Raw genomic sequence first — 16,918 nt, forward strand, 5'->3', positions numbered from 1 at the left:
AGCAATACCTTTGAAAATGCAAAGAATGAAGCAAGAAAACATTTTATAATCCAAGATGAAAAAAATAAAAACCTCAACACTTCAAAATGGTGGACTGAGCTCATCCTCTATGCTTTAGAGCCAATGTTCTCCAGGTGCAGCTTTGTCTATTTATTTGTCTATTTGCTTGTTTGTTTGTATTGGTTGTCCAAGCCCATGACTGATGTGACACTTATGCAACATGGCAGTTTTAAGCTAAACTGATAACAACAACAGACTCCTTTAGATTCTAATGCAGGTACAAATATCACATACATGACAAGAGGTGCAAATTACATTGAGATGATCAATACACCAAAACTGTAATTTCACTCTTGTGGCAAAGATTTATTTTTCATTTGTCTCTTTGTTGAAGCTTCAGTACACAATTATGAAACAAGACCTTTTCTCTGATATTTCAAGTTTTCTGCCTTTTTTTTTTTATCGCATTTTAGCTTTGTTGTAGACTTTTATACCAAGTCCCAATGTGAATTTCATGAATAGGTGCTATAAAATTGAACCCACTGAATGTACAAGATTTTGTGCTGTGATACACAGTGGCACAAAGGGACATTAACAGTGGCTCCTGCTGCTGTTTCACAGATACAGTATATTTCATTTGCGCTGTAATATAGCTAATGGAATGTGCCAGGCTTTTATTTGAGCTGGATTTATAGGCTGGCACATACTGCCATGTTTCTCAGAAAGCACCGATTATCCTTAAACGTTTCTGCTTGTAAAACTAAATAAGACATTTGGGGACATTCCCAGTTAGAGTCATATCTCAAACCTGAACATTTGCTGACACGTCCAAGTGCAACCACGAAATGCGAAATGCTTAGGTACAGAACCCAAAGCAAAATGATTTTCTTCGTTCCCAAAAACTCTGCGGTGTGATTTGTTTTTCCTGTCATATGGAAGGCTTTTTGAGACATTCTTAAAATTTCAGCTGATGAACACTGAACCTGAGGCATGCTTATTGTCAACAGTATTCTAGCACATATTCTTCATATTCCTAAGAATGTACGCATTCAGAAAACAGTCCTTGAATGTACATTTGCTGTCACCACAATAAAACCATTTAGAGTGAAAAATGAGAGGATGGAGGTATTATGTCAACCTTTGTATCTGAGATGTCCACCCCATCCATAGCAGAACGCCTAGTGTGTTGGTTGAAAAAGATGTGTCTTTGATAGAGGGGTCTCTGTACTCACAAACAATCCCTGTCCCTTAATTAGCAAATTAAATTAATCATTTTCTCCTAAATCAAGTCCATTCATCACTGCTCTGCTGCTAATGATTTAAAATGGATCTATAAAGCAGTCATTGAGGATGAGGGGTCACATGCTTTCTCAAAGGCTAATGGCTTTATTCAGAGCTTCGTACTTATCCTAACAGGCACTGCATTAATGGCACTTGTGAAAAAAAAAATGCAGGTCTATACTGCCTTGAATGTCAGCTTCACGGTGGTCAAACGGTGACAAAGACATTCTTTCTTTTGAGAGAATCTTAGTGCTTTGAATGATAGCTATCCAGTTCCGTCGGAATTCTCTCCATGTCTGAAGTCAGATTACAAGACTGAAAGCTTTTAGCAGCAAAACTACTAACCATAAACATGTACACTGATAACTGTGGATAATGACATGTGAGACTGATCTATTTGTTTGCGTTCATTATTTCCACCAGGGATGTCAACTCACCAACAGGAGACATCTCAGGGACCTGAGCATTGTATGGTCCATCCAGGAACTTGGGTTCATTATCGTTGATGTCCTGGACTTTTATGACAAACTCAGACTCATGTTCCACAGGTAGGTTGGTGTTTCGGTCCCGTGCCTGGGCCCGCAGCGTGTAATAGGCCTGTTCCTCTCGGTCCAGGCGTTTGGTAGCATGAATATCCCCTGTGTTCTCATCTATGGTGAAAATGGAGGTGGCGCCTTCTCCTGTCAGCACATACTTTACCCTTCCCTCACCTTTGTCCACATCTGAGTGTAGCTATATGGAGAGAGAAAAGAGAATAAGAAATCTCCCAGAGGTCTCCCAGAGGACTGTCATCCCAGAGGAGTGTCATCTTTAACTGTCTTGACATTTTTTATGATATCTTGGTTAAAATTGTCTCTTTGAATATACTCCTTAACATATTAACAGAATGTCCCATTTTATACAGAATCTCTAATATCTGTGTACTTACATGTTAACGACATGCTTAAGTATTATGTAATTACTATGCTAGTATTTATTCATAGATGATTAAGGATATAAAGCTTGTATACACACACAGGTTTATTAACCATGGTTTGGTTGATGTATTTACAAAAGTATATTTGGAGAGCTGTAAAAGATCACTCTAACTACAAGTGAATGATGTGTGATACATTTGTAATGACTACAGATCCAACTACTGCCACAGAGCCAGTCCATAGAAATATGATTTATTTTCACTAGATTTGTTATAAATATCCCTCCACAAATGATAGAAAAAGAAGTATAATATTTTCAATAAAATAATACAAATGAGAAACAAAACATTGTATGCATTTGTTTTGCCTGATGCATGTAAGCTATTCTGGTCAAAAACAGAAGGTGGTGTTCGACAAAAAAGACAGCTGAGCATTGTCTGGATAAACATGTCAACATGTTATGTTATACTTCTTCACACCATCAGTCTTTGTAGAATACATGAATAACAATTGTTTATCTCTGCAAGACGGATCTTTGGCAATGCACAATACATCAACATTTGGTGACTAAAACAGTCTCGATTTGTAGGAAACAACAACAAAACCATAAGGATTATTGATTTTACATAATTTGTCAATAATCATCTACTACTTTCATTTAGGTTCTAACCAGACAAGTCATTCCTGGGCACCATGCTATAAAAACAAATATATGTAAGGTCCTTGGGCAGGTCATCAGAAATGCTTTCATTGACTGGTCTATAGTATGACAGTGAATATATATATATATATATATATATATATATATATGTGTGTGTGTGTGTGTGTGTGTGTGTGTGTGTGTGTGTGTGTGTGTAGTCTGCACTCTCTGAATCTTTTACTCTTAAGACATTAAACCATAATGATCAAAATGAAAGGTTGGTAATATATACATCAAAAGCATTTTCATGAACTGATTTGATTCAGAATATATAAGAATTTGATTGCTGTCGGAAGTATCTCATTGCCTTAAGAAGATGTTAGTTTTTTCAAAGCCCTCTGATTTTGATGAGTAGTTTCTTTCTCTCTACAGTTGTGGCCAGTCAGCTTGGTCTCTCTTACTCCCTGTATTTTCTCTGCGGCTGAGAGGCTTTGTGTAATAGTGCTCTCCTGAGGCCCCTGAATCACACACACGGCTTCTGGCTCTTTTTCCTTTTTCATTAGACCATTGAAGCTTTTGCTCTTCCACACAATATTTTCAGTCTCAGTGAAGGCATTGTTCTTTGTTCACTGATAAAGTAAGAATGCAAAAGTTCACCTGGCTTCCATATGCAAGTTCAGTGATTTGAATGAGTTGAATGATTTGAATGAGTTTCATTCTCTTGTCAAAATAAGTTCAGTTCAAAATCAGGTCACCTTCCCAGAACTCAATGGAGAGGAAAGACTTTTAGTGATATGGAACATGTTGTAACAGAATTTACTGGTGCATTGACTCGGTTGATTTTTAGGTTTGTGTGCCCTTCGAATCTGGCACTTTGTTGTCTGTAAACAGCCTGGGCAGTTTTTACAGAGCCAGTAAAAGTAAACCAATTTAAATTCTAAGCAATTTCAGGATGCTGAACAATAAAATTTGTTGAATGAATGTCAGTACAGGACTTTCCTCCTTTTATTACATTTGTGATAAATACCTACATGTATTAATGGCTGTTGTGGACAGAGTATGCGGAGAGTCATCAGTGTGAAACTAGAGCTGAATGCGCCAGATGTCACTGAAGTATTCTCTAAGGCCAAATTGTCATTTTAGTGGTTGATACTCTCTGTATTTCAGCGCTCAGACTGCAGTTCACATTTCTCATTTACTTTTAATGATATTTACTGTACCATCATAACATCACACAACATTTACTTTGTTGTAAGTGTTCTGTGGTTTTATGATGATACAGTAAGTATCAATGTTTCTGTGTTTTTTGGATTCATCATGAAACAGAAAGAAACTTTAAAATAATCATGGTTTACATTGATACATCAGCTCAGTTAGCCAAATTAATGCATTTATAACCTTGATTACTTATAATTTATATGTCTCGTATCAGCCAGCAAGAAGAGAGAAATGGAGAAGATAGAGAGATAAAGAGACACAGAGAGAGGTGAAGACTGAAAAGGAATAAGATATTTTAAAAAAAAAGGAAGGTCAAGAACAAACTATTTAATGAAGTAAAATATAATTTGACAGAGAAGAGAAATCTAAAATGAAGGCAATGAATGTTGGGTGAGAAAGAGGTAACAGTAAGAGAAAGCAAAAACAGAGACTTAAAAAAGGGATGCCGCAGGGTCTGAGGGAATTGTTTGGGGCCTCAGATAAATAATCCTTTCTCCTGTGTGAGCCTATTTCACCAAGCCTCTGGCAGGACACTGGCACTGTCTATCAGTAGTCACATTTTCAGCTGACTCATGATACCTGAGTCCTCTCTGTGTAATCTCTGCAATGTCAACTGCTTCCACATTCATCCTATTTCTCTGACAAAGAGGAGTTTGTTCAACCCCAGAAAGCAAGACGCAAAATCCTACAAAAATAATGTACAACCATCCATATGTAATATGGTACCATATGTAATATCAGCAACACCCGTATAGTTCATAATTCCGATAGGCATATATGTAGCAGTCACTCGATCCTGCAGATTCTCCCTCTACAACATCAGGAGAATCCGCCCCGTCCTCACACAACAGGCGACCCAGCTCCTGGTCCAAGCGCTTGTCATCTCCCGCCTGGACTACTGCAACGTTCTACTGGCTGGCTTGCCAACCTGCGCCATCAGGCCGCTCCAGCTTGTTCAGAACACCGCTGCACGCCTGGTATTCAACCTCCCTAAGCACTCTCGCGTCACTCCACTCCTTACTGCGCTCCACTGGCTTCCGGTAGCTGGCCGCATCCAGTTCAAGACACTGGTGCTGGCCTACCAGGCCACGAGAGGCTCCGCCCCATCATACCTTCAGTCCCTGATAATTCTTTATACCCCTACTAGAACCCTCTGCTCTACAACCTCTGGTCAACTGACGGTCCCCTCACTTCGGGAACCCGGCAGCCATTCCTCCTGACCACGCCTCTTCTCCACCATTGCCCCGCGGTGGTGGAATGACCTCCCTCATGCAGTTAGGACTGCGGAATCTGTTGCCATCTTCCGCAGGAAACTGAAAACCCACCTCTTCAGAACCCACCCATCCCCCACTGCCTAACCTCCCTTTCTTTACATATAAAAAAAAAAAAAAACACCTTGTCTTGTATCTGTGTTTGTCATTCACTGTCAAAGCATTCCAGGGGCACAATACGAAGGGTAAATTAACGCACAGTCCTATTGTGATCTCTGCTTATGAGGTAATAGGATCTCACTGATGCACTTATTGTAAGTCGCTTTGGCTAAAAGCGTCTGCCAAATACCAAATTGTAAATTGTATTCAAAATGTCTGATGATAATGCCAAATTCATTACGAGCAGGTAAAAAACGAAATATAAAGAGCCATAACTGCTGATAAGTATTTTAACATACGCTTATGAAAAAAGTGTCATATGAATTGCTTTTCTTTCTATGATTTGGATTCAAATTTTCACAATGGACCTGTAAATCGAATTGATTTTGTGAATAAAATGATTAAACTAAAGGACTCACATGACACCTTTACATTTTTCATCTGTTGTCCAATGACAGTTTTCTAATAGACAGATCGGTCTAGGCGTCCTCTGAACAACAATGGGAAATCAAACAGACGATGATGCAACTTGCCCTATTGTAATGGTCCCTTCACTAGGAGAAGGGCCAGGCTATCGCTGGCAGCATATTACGCTGCAATAAAGGAAGACAAATGAATACTGTCATTACAACCCTGTCATCTGTCTCTGGCAAGCCACAGAGCCCAATTACGCACCCAGATTACAAACGCTGCCTGTTTTACACACAGCTAATTTAGTGTTCATCTGTCTCCTTCCTGTATCCTGCAGGAATGCCCTTAATGTGACGTCCTCTCTCTCGCTCGCTTTCCAAATGTCTTCTGATTATGAATATGGCGCTGCTTTGCTTGCCAGCACACATCAATTACTTTCTTCAGAATTAGGCTCAATAAGTGACTTTCATGCTAAACAAACTTTGCAGTGAATCACAGCATTGAAATGCATGTCATCTCTTGAGTGATGGGCTCATTGCAGCATTGGCGTGGCATTCGCTATGATACTGTGCAATTTACGCATGCAAATTCAAAAACTGTGACTAAGCCCATACAGTTCCATTCCATACAGATGGTCTCTTTCTTAATTAGCTCCATCTACTCAATCAAACCATTGAACATGCCTCTTGTTGGAAAAACTTACGACTACTGCTAAACAAAATTACGTGCAAAAAAACTTGTCTGCTTTCCACCGACTTTTTGCAATTTCATACCACTTTCTATTACTTTCTACCAACTAGGTCTGCTATCTATTCCAAAAAGTCAGTGGCCTCACAGAATCTATGTAGCATTCACAACAACAGCTGGCTTTCATAAGGAACTTTGCGCAAGACAGTTAACAATGCAGCTGTTTTCTGTAAATGGATTTCATAGAGACACGAAAGATACATACATACATACAAGTATCTGTGGTATGCAATTCTGTCTGTACAGACACCGCATTATGTAATGCATTGAGTACATTTTTCTTCTCTGTGTGTGTGTGTGTGTTTCAAATTGTCATTTCCTGATAGAAAGGCTATCTTTTTTCACAAGATTGAATATCATATAGTGAACAAAGCATTTAAAGTTAAATCAATTTTGTAATTTTGCCATAGCTGCTAAAGGATTTAGACAGCTCAGCAGGATACAGCAGAGAGAGAGAGAGAGAGAGAGAGAGAGAGAGAGAGAGAGAGAAGTACTCTATGACTCACCTACTAAAGATCAGTTGCATGTATAAAGTCATGACTGCACAGGTAAGACACCCAATAACAATTAATAGGAACTCACACATAGATGCAGGACTGCTTGGACTGTAAAATACACAGTGAAGACAGAACCTGGATATAATTTTGAGGGTTCTTCAAAGAAATGGATTTTTTAAAATTTTTCATACATTTGATGTGTCTTACACATTTGGCTTCCAAAAAGAAAAATTGTCTAGGTACAATAAATACACACTTAGCTAGTTATTGTTGCACACTGTAGCCTTTTGCTCTGAAGTCTAAAAAGTGTATTGGTATTTTGGTGTACTCAGAGTAGCCTGATTACCATTTCTATGACAATTATTAGGCTGCTCTCAAAATATCCTTGTCTGTTTGCCGTGCAAAGGCGTTTGGCTTTGCTTGTGTCAGCGTCTTTTGTTTGTGACATCTAACAGCAAATGACAGAACCAGGACAAGTTTTGGCTGTTGTTCAGAGCTCAGGTAGTATGGGGGTCTAGATCATCATTTTCTGTTGGACTGAAAAAAAAAAAAGACAGAAAGAAAGAAAGAAAGAAAGAAAGAAAGGAAAAAAAGAACATTTCCACTCAGACTCTGGTAATTATCAGGGTATTTAACAGGTAATAATCAGGCATCAATCCAAATCAAATAGCAGAGGCCTGATTCTCAGACATGTAAGTGACTCATTTGTTCTATTTAGATTTGGACAGAATATATATTTTTATGTTCTGGATAGATGTGCCCAGACCTTTCAACATGGGAACACTGAGAGGGATTCTTTTCCCTTTTGTAATATTTAGAGGGGAATCACCACCTGAAGAGTGCTATATAAATGCAAATGCTATTGCATTGTGCTGTGGCACTGTGGCAGTCTGAGGAAATCTGTGCTTCTTTTCACTGTATTGTGAGGGAATTTCTTTTTTTCCCTTTTCCTGTCATTAGAATTAGAGGTGTCAGCTCATATCATTCTCCTAACCAAAAACATTCCACCAAACCATATCAAAGAGCTCCCTCTTAGCAGACAGCCTCAATGTCTGTTCCTTAATTATACAAAAATACACAGCTCAAATCCTATTTGGTGTGTGCATGTGTGTGTGTGTGTGTGTGTGTGTGTGGGTGTGGGTGTGGGTGTGAGTGAGTGTATACGTGCATGAATGCGTGTGAGTGCGTGTGCACACATGCACATCTGCGTACTGTAGGCTGGCATATTAGGACATATCGTGATTGCCAAACTAATGACTTTCATCTGCTGGGATGACAAATGGCCAAGGCAGCCCTCTGCACAGCCTGGAAACCGGATGAAAAGACACCCTTCTCCTCCCGAACTGCATTTAATTACCAAACACATGTTAGTAATCCCTCCAAGAGGGGATTTGGGACTGCTTGTTGATCCACAACATGAAAAAGGGTGCTGCCTTCTCTCCCATTTCATTCTATTTAATTCGGTTTCTGCAAATCGTTTATGTGGTGGGAGGTCGAGAGCAACAGAGAAGCACGTGTTTAATCTGCTGGCTGATGAGAGGTTTTCCGCCGGCTTTAAGGCCAAAGGAGAAACGCGGCTCCAGTACACTGCGCCAGGTTAGGGAGGCGTTCCCGGGCCTGTTCCTTATTAAGCACGTGTTTAGAAGAGGTGAGGGACAAGTTAGTTTTGGCAGCAACGGAATAAAAAGGAAAATGCAAATGGACTGCTGCAGCAGCCCACAAGAAGCCTCCACCCCCCCTATGCCTCTGCGAAGACTCCACCATCAAAGGATCCTCTCCAATTAAGACAGGATTCAAAGCCTTTTCCTCTGGAGCACTCAGCAAACACGGGTAGAATGTGATCGGACACCCAACGCCGAGCTAACCGATTGCTCTTGACAGACTCACGCAATCGGGCAGAATTCGAGACAGGGAGTGCGCTGGGAAGTAGTAAAGTCGATCCCAGTGAGCAGCCTATCCTTCTGAAATTTGCCGTTAGATTCAGATTCACATTTTAGTCCATCTGCTTTAAGATACCATTGACAGGACATAAATCTTGGCTGCAATTAGGCTATTAATAACAGCGGACACTTGTTTGAAACCTGACTCTAAGTGAACAAGCTGGTGAAAGTGCTGTAATGAATGTGTACTTTCAGTAAGGACACAGGGGTCATTACTAATAATTGTTGATATTACTGAAGCTACCCTGGAGACACAGTCATGCATTATTCATTCGTGCTCTCTATGACATGAACTCATTTGAGTGGTATATTCAAGCTGTAGCCTACCTATCATATTCATATTCATATTCATCAACTCGCAGAGGAGTCACTATGAACAATAATCTTTTCCTTTGGTGCTGTAATGTCATAACAAAGGAAAATTGATTGAAATTCTGAAATTTAATTATATAGATACTATTGAGAGATTTACTTTAAATTCTTGAATACATTTCTTTTCCTTGCCTTTGAAAGAAAACATTTAAAATCAAAGTTCTTCCAAAGACTAGTTTCTTTTCTCTTTTGAATAGGTCAAGTATGGGAAAAGTTACACTCTTTCAAAAAATCATGTTATTGTATTTTTCAGTTCTGTCGGGAAACACCTGAGAGACAAACCTTTGAACACACGCCTTGGTACTTAATGATACATCACATTAAATAAGTTGTACTGTAATTTATCTTCCAGATTGCATCGCTCTATCTGTTCTGTCTGAGTTAGTGAAAAGACATCATGATAAAAAAAAGAAAGAAAAAGGATATATATACGATCTCACAGGAATAAAGCTGTTCTTGAGGGGTCTGTTATGTCTGTCTGTATTGTATTAACCTTGCATGAGATAGATTTCATACTCGATAGCTCCATTATTCATACTCTCTTGTTCTATAATTAACCAGTCCCAAGGATAGCCTGGCCAATCCCTGTCTTAAACACCCATCACCTTGTGTCAGCTGAAAATATCTTTCTACACTGAAAAATCACCAGTGTCATTACACACGTATGAGATGCCCGGTCGTCAGAAAGAAAAGAACCTCTGAAAGGGTTAAAGCAGGCCCGCTACGATTATTTCAAATGTATTCACCGTACGCAAAATGGAAACGTTTGATAGACATCACAGAAGCTGAGAAGTGGTGGTAGACTGTTCCGGACTCTGCGCTGCATATTAGTCGGCTCATTATGATTCAGTGTGGAAAGAACGTTTGTGTTCAATCGCCTCAGTTTTTGCCTAGATCATCCTGTTTAGGGAGAACAGGAAAAGAGACAACGCGTGACAAACCTCTGCCTGGCAGTCTGGCCTGAACCGTGTAATGTCAAGAGGACTTGAAACACAGGCAAAACCTCAGGTAACATGACAGATGGTGTCCCTGAGAATATATGGGTACCTTCAGGGTATGTTCGTGCTCCCATTTAGCATAAAAATATTAATTACTGGCAGCCCTGCAGTGGAGTAACAAATTCAGAAGAACTATCTAGAGAAATATCCAAATGCAAGGGGAAACAGCTCAACCAAAATTCCATACATAATCCAGTGCTGGAATGGCTGCAGTTTCCTGGCTTTACTTTGGTCCCTGTGCAAATAGCTATTCCCTGCGACCTACTAATCTGAGGGCAGTAGCTTGAAATCCAAACAGTATCAAAGAGATCTGATCAAACAGCGCAACAGACATTTATCAGACAGACTTGATCATCCATAAAGTTGACCATTTGCATTGCGTTGCTGACGACCAGTTACACTCATGAGATAAAGGGATGCTTTGAAGTGAACATGTGTGTCAGCTTGTATTTGACTGGGCTTGACTATCAGATAGCAGGATGTAAAAGCTAATATTTGAAGAGTCTCTTTGATTCAGCAAGAGACTGGTAATGTGTACCATAACTAATTCAACTTACGAATGGAACAAATGACAGGCATAAAGGTTCACGGAGAGATCTTTAGTAAGTCTTCCTGTCTCTGAATGAAAGGCCATGGACGGACACTTCAAAGGCACTACTTCATTATCGTATATCAATGATGCAGGTCTTACGTCTGCATTAGATAAAAAAAAACAGCTGGTGCTGTCAGGTGCCTGGGAACCATAATGAGGTGAGTTCTGAGCCCAACGAACACGAGCTCTTCCTCAACACCTATGGAAGAGCTCCGTGTCGAGGTAAAAAAGTCTCCCCGGCAGAAACATTCAGCCACATTCCATTTGTTCCAAGGCATAAATTCAATAAATTATGTTGTCTGTACTTTTTTCTAAATGTTCCTGGAGTAAAATTTACTTCGACAATTTTTCATACTTCTAGATCAAGAGTGTTTTTACTTACCAAAGTGGCAGGCTAAAAAAAAAAAACCTACAGCTACTCCCCTTTTAAAACGCTTCTCCACAGCTCCTTTCTGTATAAGGGTAATTTCAAGTATTTCTATAACCCAGCTCCCTCAGCGATAGGCAGTCACCTTTAATCAATGTCTAAAGCTCGCTAGAAACTGTTCAGTCGCCTTGCGCGGCTGGTGCGCTCCTAGGCAGACACTCCTGCTCCAAGTAAGCCAATGTATGACTGGACAGAACTAGTTACTCCTGGGAACAAGGGCCACGGTACCAAAATAAACACGTAAGATTGGTTAATAGGCAGGCAATGACTGCTAAATGTCAGCTTGAAGTGGTAAAGACAGAAAATGTGGTTGAGGCATTGAAGTCTCTCAGCTATTAGAGAGAATTCAGTGCCTTGATGTGTTGTATCTCTATGGTGAATTTGTTATAGAAGGTGGTACAAAAGTACAGTACAATGTCTAGCTTTACATCATTACGCTGCTCTCCCATAAAACACAGTATAACATTTTGTTCTTTTCACGTGTTCTAATTTATCATTACAATGCAACTGTGTCACCAAAATGTGAAGAACTAATTTTTTTTTCTGGGAGACCTGATATCCTGATAGGCCACCAAATCTTATTTTCCTTATGGACTTAAAAACATAGAGTCAGCATATCTTCAGAGATCAGCAAGCACTTTAAGATTATATTATATCTCAGACATTAATTCGCCTTACCTTGCCAACGTATAGAGGATCATCACCTGTGTATTCCTCCAACACAAAGAACTGGTTCCACACCCAGTTGCGTCTCTGTCTGTGGGAAGCTACTGCTCCCCTGGTCCAGGGGTCGTTGTGAGAGGCTCGGGGAAGAGGTATAGAGTTTAGGGTCATCCCTGAGCAGCCTGTCTCCCACTGGAACAACAGCAGAGCCACCACAGTGAGCATGCTCCATTCACGACGGCAAATGGCTTTCATTTGGACCGGAATTTAAAATTAAAAAAAAAAAAAAAAGAATCAAAAAACAAAAAAGGACCAAAAAAAAAAACACTTTTTCAAATAGAGGCACCACAGATCCAGGAGCAACAATGGTGCTCGACACTGAGCGTGTTCAGATGTTAGTGCTCTTTTAAAAGGGTTGGTGAAGAAGAGGAGGGTCTATACAGCACTCAGACTCGCTGGAGTAACTGATGAAGATGAGGGGGGCCTTGGCATTAGTGGGCAACAATCGTAAAAGAATCTGTTTCTTCACACCTGAAATGTGAACAATAGAAAGAGGGAGGAAAGGGAGAGAGAGAGAGAGAGAGAGAGAGAGAGAGAGAGAGAGAGAGAATGAGTCAACACAAACACGGGTTACTGATGTCACAAAATTCACAACATTGTTTTACCATTGTTTTTACAAAGTCATGATTTGTTAAAACTACACATTTGTCCAATGCTGAAATATTTGTGTATCTTACTCTACTCTAACATTTGGCTGCATAGGCATGGAATGAAGGCTCTGACATTATAAAGGAATATATCTGACATGCGGGTATTCAGTCAGACAACACACTGCTTTAGGTGAGCAGAGGAGAACCACAGCTCGTTTCTCTGAATGGCTATTTGACAGCAGCGGAGAAAGTGGAGCACACTGGACTTTAGGGCTGACAGGAAAAAAAGGCAACCAAGGAGCGGTTAATGGATCTTACTACATGTAGGCCTCCAAGTTCCCCTGAAGGGAACGGCAACAGAATGCACACAAGCCTGACAAAAAAAGTATGGTACAGACAAGAGCTTAAACATACAACAGAGGATTACAACTTAACGTGGCTTTCCAAGACTACAGAAACCTTTTAAAACCCTCAGACCCAAGCCTTTTTTTAAGTCAAACACTTACAGCTTGGGAAAAAAAAGAGGAGTTCAAAAGGAACTGGCACAGAGCACATTCTAACTCTCTAGAGAAATCTGTCCTTCCAGCCGCTCAAAACCCAGAGCTGTAGGCATCATGCACCTACAGCTTATTGCCATGTTAAGGGGGATATTCAAACCTCAATAAAAATCCTTTGTTACCCACAGAAAGAAAAATCACCAAGCATATCAATGTCAAAATTCTGGGTATATCTCATTTGTATTTAGTGGCTGAAAGTAGTATGTATATGTATATATATGAGAATATCTTATGATGTCAGGAAAATCACTATGTCAAAATTTCTGATAACATATTTCAAATAAACTAGTGCTCAAGATCACAATATTTAACATGATTCATTGTTTTTCAGTCAACATGTACATTGCGGGTGTGTTCTCAGCCTAGGTCATGCAGAGGTTCTGAAATAGCCTGCTATTGGAAAATACCATGAAAATGCCATGCTAAAATGATCTATGAGAAATGAAAATCAAAGGAACTGACAGAAAACCAACCCAAAAGTGGGTGCTCAAAACAACAAACAGAGTCAATGCACAGAGCATCCTTAAGGGATTCCCTCTTTTGCTCCTTCTCCGGCTACAAATTGAGAGCACTGCCAAAGTCTGAGGGAACAGAATCCCACAAGCTTTTGCTATCCAGAGGCCATGGTGCCAGGACAGTTCTGAGGGGAAATGTCTAATCTAAACCCTTTAAGCTCCTTCATAAGCTTTGCTTTACAAGGGAATTACAAGTGCTTAACAACTGATTAATCTCCACACTTTCGCTAGGTAAATTCAGCAGATGTTGGAAACGGCAGAGAATGAAGTACCGAGGTGTAGTAATGGCTGAGAAATACACTCTCCTAAAAAAAAAAAAAAAAAAAAAAAAGAAGTTTCAATTATCTTTGACCTCATCTGCTCTGTATCACTTTGACACATGATTTCTCTTCATTACAAATTAAATGACTGTTAATGTAAGACAGCTTTGGAGGAGAAGCTGATGAAGAAAGGTGGAAGAAAAGGAGCGAGTTGCTAGGTGACGGCAAAAAAAAAACAAAAAAAAACAGTGCAATGCACACAAACAGCATAATTACAACAAACATATATATGTTTGTTGTAATTATGTATGTGTGTGTGTGTGTGTGTGTGAAAGAGAGAGAGAGAGAGAGAGAGAGGAGAGAATGCTTTACCCTTTCCCAGTATTTCATTAATTTCAGTAAGAAAATGAGGAGTGATGTGGTCCATTCCCTTGTATGAAATCACACAAAGGAAAAAGATTAAAAGTGTCATTTTGCGCCTGTGTGACTAATTTGGCCATTTGAACTGTTAAGTACTTCTTGAAGGTAGACAAAAATGGAATAATGCCTTGTGATGTACAGGGTACATGGGAAAGAGGTGGCATATGAAACCTTGTACAATCATTAATGCTTTAAATGTTCTGTATGATAACACAGTGTTGGTGAACAGTTATGCGCTGCCAGCAAATACACTAAATTTGTCCTCCGTCACCTCCCCCCTCCTCCTCCTCCTTCTCCTCCTCCTCTGTGTTTTTCCCTGACTGAATCTGTTCGCTGTCGAGCTTGGCTGAAGCCCCGGACTTTGTGTTCTATGCAGCTCGTCCAAATGGTCTGGGACAGGATGATGAAGTCTCATTAGCCTCTAGAGCCATCTGACGAGAGGTGGCCAGGCTCTCCCTCTGTGAGAGAACGCCTGTAGCTCCCACTAGGGATGGTACACTTGAATGAAGCATTGCACAGACACTAGTTATACCCCCTGCTGCGAGGGAGTCATTGTAGCCCCAGCCAAGAATAATGCACTCAAACAGAGAGCATACATCGCTCCTGGCATCTGGACATCAAACACGGCACAGGGAGGACTGGTAACATATGGCCTAGTTGTTATGACTGCCCTCACCATGCTTTCCTAAGAGAGCATCTGAAAAACGACTCCAAAGAATATGAATATTCAAAGAGACTGTGTAGGAATGGACAACAGGCTGCTATATACACGTCTGAAGTGTCCTAACCTAGGAGGTACAAAAAGTGTCACTAATACGAAGAACTGAGTAGTCAAGCACAATATCAACAAAATAACTTACTAATTTATACACGAGAGAATTATAGTGGTAATACACAGTTATTATGTTTCCTCATAAACTATTTAATGGACGATGTATTTCCGAACTTTCATCATTTCATATTACCTTATTCCTGCTTCGTCAACTGAATCAACACTCAGTTCACTCACAGCAACCCATCATCCACCCCACCTAGTGGACAAACATCAGTCAAAGCATAGGAAGTTCGGGATTGTATTATGAATCGGTACTCTCTTCACCATTGCAGAGGTGTCCTAACAAACACCAAGATCGATAGCCAAGACAGGTTTCCATGACATGGACGTCATATCATTTCGAAACAAAAGATGAACAAATCAAGGCGTATTAATATTTTAATGCATCCATTTTCAGCTTTATCGTATATTTGGCTTTTTGAAAATGATTTTTAAGCGTATTAATCGAAATTCTTCGAACTGCCCTCAATATCCTGGACTAGATCTCTACCATTCATGTGTGTTTCGAGACTCAGTATTTGGAATATGCTGTTATTAAAGGTGATCATAGTCCAGTGTCTTATTGCAACTTTTCAGATCAGATTAAAGGCGTAAAAACATGTATCTATTTTTTTAGTACAGATGATTCAATATTACCCGATTCAGAACTGGAGTAAACTTAAATGAACCAGTGTTTCTAAAATCAGTTGCGAAACCGATTTCAAGACAACGTAAAAACTCCAGGAAAATGAAGTGGTCAGTGGAATCTCATAAAAACCATAAACATTATTCACAAACAAATGATCATTTTAGATCGGACAAAGGTACGTCTAAAACTAACATAACACATAACCAAAATAAGTTTAACAAACAAACAAGTAGTATTGCAAAAGATGCCGCAGAGAAAAGCGTACCCACGGAATACTAATTCATGAGTCTGCAGCGCGTTATTTCACTTAAGTTCATTTAAACATGTCCCGTCGTTGTTTGCAGGAAGCGAATGAAATATCAAAAATACACTTTTCCCAAAGCGAACAAGTAAAATAAGTAATTGTTCCGAATTTTACCTGTACTGGGATAAATACAAAAAGAGTGTTTCTGAGTGTTTTGCTGTACACATGCTCACTCTTTTGGCTGAAATCTCTCTGTATAATAGATATTTTGACTTAACGTTTTTGTCCGCAAATTGTTAAACGCTGCATGCCCCCAGTTCCGTACCTTTTTCACCCTTGATCCTCAGTGCGCTCAAATTAAGTGAATAATCTCAACTGTATACAGAAAATATCCAACCCGCCGTTAAAGCACTGGAAGCGTTCTCCTCGCATGAGTACAGGAAACATCTTAAAGCATCCCTTACCGCTGTGCGCCTCTGATGTTTGCCCCCCTTCACGGGTTGGAAGATGCCACAGACAGTGTCGTGCTCCGCTACGCTCAACGTGATTGCAATCACTGCGCTGCTTGCTCTCGTTGCTTGCTCTGACAACGTGTAGCCGCCACAATGAGGTCCATTGAGAAGTCGCAGCTGCCTCGAAACACAGCCAGAAGAGAGCAGCGCTCGTTATGGAAAGAGTGTCAAAGGGTTCATACCGTCGTCCATCCGTGAAGCATGCCCAAGGACCTCGGTGTCAG

The 16,918-nt window shown here is 40.1% G+C and overlaps 1 protein-coding gene across 1 annotated transcript in view; it reads right to left on the minus strand.

Annotated features, from left to right (window-relative positions):
* cdh7a (cadherin 7a) overlaps positions 1-12,298 on the minus strand; it is a 31,987-nt gene extending 19,689 nt beyond the window's left edge. The window contains 2 exon segments of the mRNA XM_030773246.1: positions 1,719-2,013; positions 12,089-12,298. Of these exon segments, the coding sequence (XP_030629106.1) occupies positions 1,719-2,013; positions 12,089-12,298 (505 nt within the window).
* Between the last annotated feature and the right edge of the window lie 4,620 nt (positions 12,299-16,918).

This window comes from Chanos chanos, chromosome 5 (assembly GCF_902362185.1).
Source record: "Chanos chanos chromosome 5, fChaCha1.1, whole genome shotgun sequence".
Lineage (NCBI taxonomy): Eukaryota > Metazoa > Chordata > Actinopteri > Gonorynchiformes > Chanidae > Chanos > Chanos chanos.